General features: G+C 61.6%; 1 protein-coding gene across 1 annotated transcript; it reads right to left on the reverse strand.

Annotated features, from left to right (window-relative positions):
- Window positions 1-5,614: 5,614 nt before the first annotated feature.
- PAX1 (paired box 1) lies at window positions 5,615-12,671 on the reverse strand. Its single transcript, XM_072857749.1, has 5 exons — window positions 12,668-12,671; window positions 10,954-11,583; window positions 9,665-9,807; window positions 9,038-9,257; window positions 5,615-6,273 (listed from the first exon to the last, which is right to left on the reverse strand). The coding sequence occupies exons 1-5, from the start codon at window positions 12,669-12,671 to the stop codon at window positions 6,182-6,184; spliced, it is 1,089 nt and encodes a 362-aa protein (XP_072713850.1). The 3' UTR covers window positions 5,615-6,181.
- Window positions 12,672-12,915: the final 244 nt, after the last annotated feature.

Consider the following 12,915-nt stretch of genomic DNA (forward strand, 5'->3'; position numbering starts at 1 on the left):
CAAAAGAAACAGTGCTAAAGATATATTGGGCAGGTAGAGCTGATGGAAACAGTTTCAACCTCATTTTTTTCCATCAGAAAATGCCATTTCATCAAAATTGACATGTTCCGAGGGATGGTATCGGTTTTGACAAAACCGTCGCTGAAAAAGTGTCAGAGCAGATTGTTTCCACCCTCTTGCTTTGTTCCGATAAATTCAAAAAGTTCCGCTCCGATCAAGTCCAATTTTCTCTGGATTATGTCAGTCTGCCCACTGCAGAGAGGAATTTGCTGTGAGGCCGGACCGCGGAGAGGCCGAGCAGCGCTTCATGTCGCTCTGCTTAAGGGACTGATTGTATTTCAGGATTTGTTTGGGGTCTTTGCTCCCAGCATTTTTTGTGGTGGGGAATGGAATAGCTGAGGCGTGTGGGGCAGACACCGAGTGGTCCCAGCTCCCCTGGGGGATTCTCCACGTGGCCACCGGCCTCAAGGCAGGACTCCACCAAAAGGCAGAATAACCTCTTGCTGCCGGCAGTCCTGCAGCCAGCCTGCGAACTGGCCGATAGAGGAGTGAGCCCCCTCCGACGCTGGCTCGGGGAGCCGGGCAGCAGCTGGCCAGCCACAGGCTGCATGTGTGCCGCCAGTCCAGCACATCTACCACGCATTTAGGCACGCTGGCGGTTGCTCTGTCCCTGGAGAACTGACCTGCGTACGCACAGAGGCTGGTTTCCAGCCCGGACGAGTGGCCGCAGCCCTGCTTTGCCATTCAGAAATGCCCTCTTCTTCCCTTCTCTTTTTATGGAGCAAGCAAGGCAACGAGCCATCCTCTCAACTTTGGTAGGTCTTAGCCCTTGCAGGAGGCAAGAAAAATTCTGTATTACCTACAGCCCTGGGGAGGTTTTGAGGTGTGAATTATCCACCTCCCAGCAACTTCCAGCCCCTTCACCCCTCAGATCCCCTGTAAGTCCCTCCCAGCCCCTCTAAGTTCCCCTTTCATGCTATCTGCATTCGGATCAGCCCAATTTCCCTCCGGACACAAGACGAAAAGGCTGAGCACTGGGCAGGGATGGCTTTCCCCTCCTCCGTTTGGATGTTCAGACCAGGGTTCGAACCCCGAACCTCCTGGACTTCCAACTGGAGAGCTCCAGCTCCAAGGAATCTTCAGTGACAATAATTATCATCATTACCGTTATCAACATGGGCAAAACAGTGTATTTTTCCTCATTTTACTCAGAAGTCAGTGACCTACTGCAGCTGGACCTCATTTTCCTTCCACATTTCTCTCCACCGACATCAGCCTTAGAAAAGTGCTTGTTGTGGCAAATTTCACCCCAAATAATATATCATCTATTACATTTCCAACGGGAAATGTCTAAATTTCTAACTGGGAGTGCCTGGTAATCTCAGTAGCGCCTCTTGCTGCCAGTGCCACCGGCACTCACGTCCTGCTGCCAGCACCAGCACCAGGACCCCCGTTCTGCTCTCGTAAATGCGTCGGTCAGTCAGAGCCCTCTGCTCAGACCAAGCCCAGTTGTCCCCCCTCGGCTGAGCTGCGTGCCGCTGTTTATACAGCCAACGAGACGCAGCCTGTGCCGCAAGGCTTGCGTGCCTGCGGCCGCGCGAGGGGGAGAGCGTGGGGCTTGCTCCTGGGGGTCACAGGTACCAGGAGCGTTTTCCCACCCAGCAAGGTTTCTCCTTAACCGTCCTCGCCGGGGACGCCAAGCCGTGGTGTCCTCGACCCGCCTCAACAGGCGACAGCGGAGCTGTATGGGGCCAGGCCACCGGGTATTGCTTTTCAATTGCTCTGCCTGCACCACAGATGCTGCTGGGCAGGGGAACGGGGGGGCAAGCTTCGAGGTGAGCGGCTGCGGGTCTGCGCGTGGGCACGGGCAGCTGGTCCCAAACGGAGCCCGTCCAGCAACAGCTCGGCGATAGCATCGGTCAGGACGGTTAACCCACCCACGGCTTCCTTGTGAAAGCTCCTCTCTCACAGCAAAGCACGGGGGGGGGAAAGGAAGCTACCAGCTTTCAAAGACCCGAGTTAAATCCAATGAAACAATTCCCAAAAAAAGTGGGGGTTTTTAATGAGAAAGTCCCTTCCCTAATCATAATTGTTAAAATTGCATTTTTAATAAAGGCTACCGGCAGTCAAGAACAGAAACCAGAAGCTTGACCGCACGGAAGCCTCTCCGCGGTTACCCGGCGTGCTTGGCTCTGCTCCCCACGCCTGCCTGCCTTTGAGCAGCATCCCATGGGGTGGCACGGCACCTCTTCGCTCACCTGCAGGAGAGCAGGCTTCTGCCGGGGCTGGGAAGAGGCTCTGCGCGTCTGTCCGTCTGTTCCCGGCTGCGAAAGCGGCGGCTTCCCCGCCGGCTGCAGCAGGCTGCCGGTGCGTGTCTGTGGAACAATAGGGTCTCCCTCTGGTGGCAAATTCCGCCCGAGGTGTGCGGACATCGCAGGCAGGGATGGGGCTGCAGGACAGCAGAGCTGGCTGCCAGCCGGCTGCCTGGGCACGGCAGCCCGGCCACCCGGCTTGGGGGACGAAGGGCTCATGGCCCTGCTGCCACTGGCCTCTGCCTGGGACGGGGGGGCCCAGGACGCCCTGGGCAGCACCGCTGGCACGAGCTTCCTGCAGAAGCGATGCATCCCATCACACGATGCATCGCATCACATGATGCATCGCATCACACGGTGCATCGCATCACACGATGCATCCCACCACGACACATGCCACCATACGACTCATCCCACCACACGACACATCCCACCACACGACGCATCCCATCACACGACGCATCCCATCACACAATGCATCCCACCACACAACGCATCCCACCGCATGACACATCCCACCACACGATGCATCCCACCACACGATGCATCCCACCACACGATGCATCCCATCACGCGATGCATCCCACCACGCGATGCATCCCACCACACAACGCATCCCACCACACGACGCATCCCACCACACGACACATCCCACCACACAACGCATCCCACCACACGACACATCCCACCACACAACGCATCCCACCACACGACACATCCCACCACACGACGCATCCCACCACACGATGCATCCCACCACACGACACATCCCACCACACGACGCATCCCATCACACGACGCATCCCATCACACAATGCATCCCACCACATGATGCATCCCATCACATGATGCATCCCATCACACCATGCATCCCACCACGTGACGCATCCCACCACATGACGCATCCCACCACACGACGCATCCCAGCACGCGAAGCATCCCATCACGTGAAGCATCCCATCACGCGATGCATCCCATCACACAATGCATCCCACCACACAAAGCATCCCACCACATGACACATCCCACCACATGATGCATCCCATCACACGATGCATCGCACCACACGACACATCCCATCACACGACGCATCCCACCACACCATGCATCCCATCACATGATGCATCCCACCACACGACACATCCCACCACACGACGCATCCCACCACACGACGCATCCCACCACACGACACATCCCACCACACGACACATCCCACCACACGATGCATCCCATCACACGATGCATCCCACCACACAATGCATCCCACCACACCATGCACCCCATCACACGACGCATCCCATCATCACATGGATGGAGCCCAAGCAGTCTCGGCCCCGAGGCCGGGTCCCCGGGCTCGGGATGCAGTGCCTCTCCCACGTGCAGAGCTCCTCTGGCTGCCGGCACCCAGCAAGCGCTTGCGAAGGGATGTCTTTGCCTTGGGGCCACGGCAGATGCTAAGCATCAAGTTGTTGTTTGGGGTTTTGGCAGGTTCATGACAGTCTTGGAAGGGAATAACTCAGGCACTCGCACACCATCCCAGCAGTACACTAATTGAAAGGATCGGACTCTGCGCTACGTCTCTGTCCGACTCCAGCACTCGTGTCTCGCTCATCCCAGACGTCTGTCAGAGCCCCCGGTCCCATCTCCGTGGGGTGCAGGAGCGCTGCCCCATCCCACAGGGAACGGGGGAGATGAGGGCTCACAGCTGGGTCCCCACACAAAAGGGTGCTGCGAACCCCACCAGCAAACACCAACATGACCACGGGGCACTGGGAGGCGGGGGGTTTAGGGTGCATCCAGCCCTGAAGCACCCCAAGGGTCCAGGCTTTAGGAACCAGAAGGTGCTGCAGGGCTCGACGCGGCCGGCAGAACAGAACAGCCACCTGCGGGACACAGCACGGCATGTCCAGGCTATTTCAGCCTTTTTCCGATGGGCTGCCACCGCGGCGGTGGGCATTGCCACTTACCCAGACCCCTCCGCAGCGCAGGAGCTCAGCACAGGTAACCAGATTCTCCCAGCTCCCCATCAGAAGGGCTTTTTGGCAGCCCTATGCAGAGGACAGACTCGTTTCTTCAGGCTCGTGAGCAGTAAGGTTTCAGCTTTGGGGATGTGAAGGGCTCCGCTGACCTCCCAGACCAGCAGAGAGACAGGGCTTGGGCTGTCCCCATGTTCCCCTCTTCCCTGCGAGGGCTTGTATTCTCCCAGCTGCTGCGGTGCTGGGGTGGCCAGAAAGGCCGTGCGTGCTGCGTTCCAGCTTTAAGGGTGTTGCTGTCGGTCATCTTTTCCAAAGCTGCTCTGCCACATATTCAAATGTAGCTTTAAATGGATAAGCCTGGCAGCGGGTTAGCCAGAGCTGTTTGTCATCTGTTTCAGGTGACTCGTCCGTCCTCGCAAAATGTAGTCAGTGACGGTTTGGCGGCAGATCTTGCCCCAGGACAGTACTCTCGCCTACTTAAAATTCCCTCCTTTCCCTCCCGTGCTTTGTAGTCGGTTGCAAAGAGCAGCTCTAGCTGGAGGCTTTGCAGCAGCAGAGGCAAAACTGAATTTTGCCACCCCGAGGTTGAAGGCAAAATAATTTCCTGGGGTGGGATGTCAAATTTGGCACCCTTCTCGCTCCCTCCCTCCCTCCCACAAAGACACACTCTCTGCAAAAAGCCAGGCGAGTATTCTCCTGCCAGGATATTTCCTCCCTGCCCTGCTGTAGGACCTTCCCCTTCTCCAGACAATGAAGGGACCGAAGCCAACAGCAGCGGCTGGTGGAGCCAGGGAATGCAAAAGCCCAGTGGAGCCCGTCCTGAACGCGCCCCAACAGGCTGGACAGGAGGGGGATAGCGAACCCCGGTGTGTGGGCTGCGAGGAGCAGCCCTGCCGCCGGCCCTCTGCTTGCCCACGGCCAGGTGAGGTGGGTGGGAGCTGGCCCGGGGCTGGGCGCCGGCCACCCACCTCCCCTGCTGTGCCCAGAGCCAGCCCCATAGCATCAGGAGTCACCCAGCGGGGCCACGGCCCCCCCAGTGCAGGAGAACCCCAAATCTGCACAGGCAGTTAGGCATGGGGAGCAGGGCTGCCATGCCCTCCCAGCAACACAGGGCCCCCAGGCAGGTGGGTGCCCGAATCCAGACCCTGACAGGTCTCCGCTGCTCACAGGCAACTGGCAGATGCCATCTGAGGCTGGGGGACACCGGGAGAAGCAGCGGTGCTCTGCCGGACCCCGAGCGAAGGAGAGCGGCGGCATGAGCCCATGGTAGTCACTTTTTATTAAGGTTTGTTATTATAAAAATATATCATAAAACATTGTGGCATATTTGTCCATTTCCACTCGGGGGCAGAGGCACTGGAAGGCTCGGACGGAGCGGGCTCCATCGCACAGCTGCTCCGGCTGCGGCGTGGGGAAGCCAGAAACCGCTCCCTGGAGGAAACGTGCTCCCTTGGGCTGGGACAGAGCCGGGGACGCTCCGGGCAATGCCTGGGGACGGAGGCGTTCACTGCCCTGCATCCAACAGTCTTCCGGGAGTCCGTTAGGACTCTTTCTCCATAGGAAGGAGAAAGGAAAACTGAAAGCAAGAAAAAAAACCCCAAAAGACAAAATAAAGAAGGAAGACTGAGTCTCTTCTGTCACCCCTTTCCGATCCGATGGAGGTAAAGCGTCCCTCCGGGCAGCGTGCGTGAACGTCCCGGCCGCGCTCCCCCGCGCAGGGATTTGCCGTGGCAGGGTGTCACCTCTCACCACCCGGGCTGCCTCCTCGTCCCCGCAGGCACCTGCCGGAAGCGGTGGCACTTCGGGTACAGTTCGGTGGCACTTCGGGCTTCGGTAACAGTTTGCAGGTGCTTATTCCAAGAGTCACTGTCTCTTGACTGCTGCTCTGCGGCTCTAGGAAGAGGAGGCTGGGATAGAGAGTCCATGGATGGTATTTAGAGGGTCTGGAGATTTCCCCACAGGGCTGGCAGGTTTTCTGTCCACGACTGCAAGGAGGGTAGAGGGGGGAAAAAAAAGACAACAACAAGGCAGTGGATTGATGGACTCCAAGCACGTCGCTGCAGCTGGGCACGTCCCACGTCTGCACACGCATGGATCCTCTTCCAACGGCTCCCCAAAAATGGCTCTGCCCCACCAGGCCCCCCACCTGCCTGCCCCCAGGAAAGCTACCCCTTCAGAAAGGGTCTGCCGGCCTCCGTGTATCAGAGCTCTCCAGGGGAAAAGGAGAGGAAAGGGGGGGTGCATACCCCGAGCGATAGGGACTGTGACGATGACAGACACCCTCTGGAATTGCCGGGGATCTGGATCTGCCTGGGGAGGTGACCCAGACCCATCCCAGCCACGCAGAGAGCACGTCCCATGCACTTACTTAAAGCCTGTGGCTGGGGTGCCCTGGGAGGGGACTGTGCCGCCAGGGCTGGGAAGGGGAAGGGGAAAGGACCTGCACGCTGTGCCAGCTGTGGGTAAACTCCTGTTGTGCTTCTCCCCAGCCCCAGCTCATCCCGGGCACAGCCTGGCCCCGGGTGGCATCGCGGTGCAGGGCCCAAGGCTGGGCCAGGCTCCGTGTACCCCCGCACGGGCCACACACGGGCCTTCGGGGTGGGGAGGGGACGCAGAGTGTCCCGGGGCTGCTGCAGGCGCTGGGATAAGCAGGGCGATTTTTCTGGGGAAATAACGGCTGTGAAATCGGAAAAGGTCTGAACTGGAGGGCGAAACTGCCCGGCTGAGTTTGTCTTTCTTTCCTTTTTCTTTTTCTTTCTTTCTTTCTTTTTTCCTTTTTCCCTTTCTTTTTTCTTTCCTTCTTTTCTTTTTCTTTCTTTCTTTTCTTTTTTCTTTCCTTCTTTTCTTTTTCTTTCTTTCTTTTCTTTCTTTCTTTTCTTTCTTTCTTTTCTTTTTCTTTCTTTCTTCCTTCCTTTCTTCCTTTCTCTCTGTTTCTCTCTGTCTCTCCTTCCTTCTCTCCTTCTCTCCTTCTCTCCCCGTCCCTCTCCCCTCCCTCTCCCCCTCCGCCCCCTCCCGGGGCGATGCGGGCCCGGCGGGCCGGGAGCGGTGCGGGGCCGGAGCCCCCCCCGCCGCCTCCGCGGCTGCCCCCGCGCCGGGCCAGCGCCCTTCCTCCTCCAGCCCCTGCTCGGGCCGGGGGGGTTTGCCGGGTAATCCCGTATTTGGGTTGTCCCAGATAAGCAGCGGAACCAGAAAACCGATCCGAATGAAACTGAAAAGAAAAAAAACTTTTAAAGGAGGGGGGAAAAAAAAAAAACAAAACGCAAAAAAATCCCGCAAAAAATCCCACGAACGTTTAAAGAAAGTGTGTGGGCCTTTCGGCAGAGACAGCTTGAAGGTCGGCAAGTCAGAAAACTCAGGCTCCGAGTCACCTGAAATACCTGGAAAAATATACTAAATACGCGCAAGTCATCGTTCCTCCTTCCTTCGTTTTCTTTCCTTCTTTCCTGCCTTTCTTCCGCCCTCTCTCTCGCCTTTTCTTTCTTCCCCTTTTTCTTTTCCTTTCCTTCCTCTCCCTCGCTTTCTCGCGCTCTGCTTCTCTCTTTTTTCCCAAAGAATTGGTTTACAATTACCTATTTTCACCCGCTGGTACCGGCAATAACTCATCCCCGGGACAGCCGCTGTTATAACTCGCAGCAGGTTGCCGTAGTCAGATAGAAACGGTAAAGGGTCGTATAAAAAATAATAATAATTTTAAAGAACGTTTAAAAACCCCAAAAATAACAGTAAAGAAACGGGCTAATAAGTGGGAAATTAATTGCAAATGTGAAAAAGAATAGCAAGTGTAATACCACGGAAAAAGGAGAAAGATACCGACGGGGATTTTGTATCCAGAACGGACGAGCTGGGATTTTTAAAACGAAACCGCCTATCGTGGAAATAAAGCTTCCCTCAACGAACCGAAATAATGAGCAGGAGAGGAAAGAAACGCCGCAATGAGCAGCCCCTAGCACGAATCTCTAGTTCAAATCAAAGCCGTGCGATTCTCACGGGGAGTTCATCTCCACGCACCCCCCGGGGCGGGGGATTCGTCACGTCAAATAATTCCTCGTCGAGACTTCGGCCTCCCGCGTCAGCTGCCGGGCTCCCGGGTAAGATGGATGCCGCGGGACAGCTTTTTCTGGCGGCTGACACTCGGAGGGCCAGGGGAGCAGCCTCCGACGGGCGGAGGAGCCGCAGGTCCGGCCCCGGCCCGCCGCGCCCCCCAGACGCCGCCGCGAAAGCCCTCTCTGCCCGGGGGAGGGGGGGGAGCGGAGGGGGGGAACCCCCAAACCTCCTCCCGTTCCCAGCGCAGCCGAGCGCCCGTGAGGAGGGAAAATGATTTCCCGTCTCTACTCCCGATGCGCTGGGCTGAGGCCGGGCGGGAAGGCGCTGGGCGGGGGGCTGGACCGGGAGCCATCGAATACTGCGGCGGGGGGCACCGGGGGGCCCGCAGCCCCCGGCGGGAGCGGGGGCACAGAGAGGACGGCCTCTGCCCGAGGTGTGGGCGGCGGCACGGCAGACCCCGGGGACCGCAGCCGCCAGCCCGAGAGCCCTCCCGGGGAGGGGGGGAAATTACGGATATTTAAAACATCCCGCGAGGTAACCTCTGCCTGACGCGGGGGGGGACCCGCACCGAGTCCCTTAGCCCCCCCGGCCCTCTCCCGCTTGCCGCGCCGCCCCCGCCGAGGCCCCGGAGGGGGCCGCGGCCGCCCCCCGCCCCGCACCCGCGCCGCTCCGGGGGTGCCCCCGCCGCCCCCCGCCCCCGCTCACCTTCCCTCCCGGGCTGCTTGAAGGCCATCGCCGTGGCCAGGTCGCCGCCGTGCACCGCCACGCCGGGCCCGTGGTGGGCCAAGGGGCTGCCCTGCGGCTGCCAGGGGTGGCCCGGGGGGATGTAGCCGCCGGCCGGGCCGCCGTAGACGCCGTGCTGGTTGGAGGGGGGGTAGGCGCAGGCCGGGAGGAAGCCGCCCACCGAGGAGAGCCCCGGGGCGGGCTGGGGACAGGCACAAAGAGACACGTCGGGTACGCGGGGAAGCATCGCTGCGCCGGGCGGGGGCACGGCCGAGCTCCGGCGGGGGCTCAGAACGAACCCCCCGGCTCTGGGTGCCGGGGTTGCCCCCTCGGGGAGGTGGGGGCCCGGCTGGCCGCGGCGGCGCGGAGCCCGGGCGGAGGGGGAACGGGAGCCACGGGAAATCGCCCCCGCCTTGTCCCCTCCTGCCCCCCTCCCTTGCCCTGTCCTGCCCCCCCTCGTCCCTTCCTGCCCCCCGCCTTGTCCCCTCCTGCCCTCCCCCCGCCCCTCCTGCCCCCGCCTTGTCCCCTCCTGCCCTCCCCCGCCCCTCCTGCCCCCGCCTTGTCCCCTCCTGCCCTCCCCCCGCCCCTCCTGCCCCCCATAGCAGTTACCTGCGGGTATTTGATATCTCCTTCCATGGCAGCCTTGTCGATGCCGTTGACCGCCTGGGCCGGGGGGAAGGCCGTCCTGTTCACGCTGGGCCAGTCTTCCATTTTGGGGGGGTAGGCAGACCCCTCTGTGCCAGCCAGAGCCCCTGGGGAGGAGAGCGCGGCCGCTCCGTTAGCGCCAGCCCTCGCCCCCCGGCACCCGGCCCGGCCCGGGCAGGTTTTGTCCCCCCGGAGCAGGGATTGGGGTGAAACGGGGGGAAAGCCCGGGTTTGCAGGTGCCTGTGCCTATAAACCCGCCGGGGGGGCACGCAGATCCGCCTCGCCTCCCGCTCCCCGCCGGCATCCCGGGGACACAGCCCTCTCCCCCGACGGCGGGGCCGCGGCGGCCCGGGAAAGGCTCGGTCCTGGCGGCCGAAAGGAGGTGTCCCCTGGTGCGGTACCCCACCGGGGGGAGAGGCTGCCGTGTCCCCCCCCAGAGCCGGTCCCTCTGCCCGGCTCTCCGCGCCCGCCCCGTCACGGCCATGCTCCCGGTAATTTAGGAGGCCCAATTTCTCTTCTGACGAAGGAGATTTATAAAAGTGACATCGGAATTTTAAAGATAAATGATTGCACGGAGGGAGACGCATGCGGTTGATTTACTCGGGCTTTTGGAAGGATAAAAGGACTCGCCCCCCCCCGCCATGTCCCCCGGAGCCGGCGGGCCGGGGCGCGGGGCTGGGCGCTCCCCTCGCCCCCGCGGCTGCCGGCGGCCGGAGCCCGGCCACAGCGCGCTCCTCCTCGGCGTGGGTTTTAAGAAAACCGGGGCGATTCCTCGGGGGGATCCCGGAGAGCGCCGTGCCCGTTTTCCGAGGTGGCTCGCTTGCCTTCCTCTTTTTTTTTTTTTTTTTTGCCCCTTTTGCCTCTCCCCTGGCTTGCTTTCTCCCCTTTTTACCCCCCTTCCATATTTTTTTTTTCCTTTGCAAAGGGAAATTCAGGGCTCCGAATTTGCGGTCGGCAATCTATCATCCCTACGAAAATATTTTCCACATTTTTCATAAAAAGTTCAAGATGTCTGAGCCTCGCCGCAGCTGGCCCCGCCGCCCCGTCCTGCCGGAGCGGGGTGCGGCGATGCAAAACCCCCCCAAACAACAAAAAAACACCCCAAAACCCGGTGGGGGGGTGGGCGAAAGAGCTGCTCGCCGGGAGGGGAAGGGGCGATCCCCGCCCGGGGCTGCGGGGCCGGCGGCGGCGGCGGCGGGCGGGGGCCGGGTTCGGGCGCGGGGCCGGGGCCGGGGCCGGGGCGCGGTACCCACCCGTCTGCTCCACGAAGGTGCGGATGCCCAGGATGTTGGTGACGGAGTGGGCCGAGGGCCAGGAGCGGGGCAGGCTGACGTGGGCCGCCGCCACGGGCGCGCCGGGGTGGGCCCCCACCTTGGCGGCCGGCGAGGCCATGGCGCTGGGGTAGGGGTACTGGTAGATGTGGTTGTAGGGCAGGGCGGGCTGGGGGGGCGGCTGCTTGCCGCCGTCGTAGGGGCCGGGCTGGGAGAGGCTGCCGATTTTGTTCCGCAGGATCCTGCTGATGGAGCTGACCGAGGGCACGTTGTACTTGTCGCAGACGCCGTCCGCCAGCAGCCGGTCGCGGATCTCCCAGGCGAAGATGCCGGGGTCGCCCTGCTTGTAGTCGCGGATGTGCTTGACCACGTTGGGGGTGGTGACCCGCGGCTTGCTGCCGCCGATGGCCCCGGGCAGGATGGAGCCGGTCTCGTTGTACCGGGCCAGGATCTTGCTGACGCAGCCGTGCGAGACGCGGAGCTGGCGGCTGATGTCGCAGGGCCGGATGCCGAGCTGCGCCAGCTCCACGATCCGCAGCCGGATGGCGTTGGGCAGCGGCCGCCCGTTGACGAAGACGCCGCCCAGCTGGTTCACCTCCCCGTACGTGTGCTCTGCAGCGGGCCGGCCGCGCCGGCGGAGCCCGTTACCGGCGGGCGGCCCGCGGGGCAGGGCGGCGGGAGGGACGGGACGGGGACGGGGACGGGACGGGACGGGGCCGGGGCCGGGGCCGGGGACTGGGCCGGTCCTGGGCCCCGCGGGCCGCCCGCCCGGCGCACGTCTAGCCGGCAAGCGGGCGTGGGACAGAGAGGGGGCTGCGGGGGGGAAAGGCAAGGGGAGAAGGAAGGCAAGGAAAAAGGAAAAGAAAAAGGAAAAGATAAAGGGAAAGAAGAGGGAGGAAAGAAGAGGGGGGAAAGAAAGAAGAGGGGGAAAGAAAGAAGAGGGGAAAGAAAGAAGAGGGGGAAAGAAAGAAGAGGGGGGAAAGAAAGAAGAGGGGGAAAGAAAGAAGAGGGGGAAAGAAAGAAAAGGGGGAAAGAAAGAAAAGGGGGAAAGAAAGAAAAGGGGGGAAAGAAAAGGACAGGGAAAGAAAAGGAGGAAAAAAGGAAAGGGAAAGGAAAGGGGGAAAAGAAAAGGGCGACAGAAAAGAGGGGAAGAAAAGAGGGGAGAAAAGGGGGAAAGGAAAGGGGAAAAGGAAAGGGAAAAAAGAAAGGGGGAAAAAGGAAAGGGAAAGGAAAGGGAAATGAGAACGAGCGAGAAAAGGGAAATGAGAACGAGAGGGAAAAGGAGAAGGGGAAAAGGAGAAAGAAAGACAAGAGAAAGAACAGGAGAAAGAAGGAAAAGGGGAGAGGAAGAGGAAAAGAAGGAGAAACAAAGAGAAAAGGAGGACGTAAAAGAAGAAACAACGAGAACGGGCGAAAGAACCGAAAGAAGAGAGCAGGGCGACAGAGACGGAAGGGAGCGGGAGGGAGCGGGAGCCGAGAGCCTCCCCGGCCCGGCCCGGCCCGGCCCGGCGTGCCGGACCCCCGCCCGCCGCCACCACGGCCCGGAGGGCCGCGCCGCAGCCCGGGCCGCTCGGCGGGGCCGGGGCCGGCGGGCGGGGGTCCCGGCCGGCGCCCCCCCGCCCGCCGCCCCCCCCCCTCCGCGCAGCGACCCGGCGGAGCCCGTCCCGGAGCCCTCCCCGCGGCCGCCCGCGCTTACCCATCGCCCGGCGCCGGGGGAGCGCCGCTCCGCCCGGGGAGGGGGCACCGCCTGCCCGCCGCGCCGCAGCCCCGGCCCCAGCCCCGGCCGCCGCCGCCGGCCCGGCATAGAGGGCCCGGGGAGCGGCGGAGGGCGGGCCGGCTGGGCGGGAGCCGGCGGCGGGGCGGCGGGGGTGTCCTGGCGGCGCCGGGCCGGTTCCCCGCTCGCGGGGAGCCCCCGCCGCTACTTGGGATCAATTTGACGTGGGA

The sequence above is a fragment of the Ciconia boyciana genome, chromosome 3 (assembly GCF_034638445.1).
Source record: "Ciconia boyciana chromosome 3, ASM3463844v1, whole genome shotgun sequence".
NCBI lineage: Eukaryota > Metazoa > Chordata > Aves > Ciconiiformes > Ciconiidae > Ciconia > Ciconia boyciana.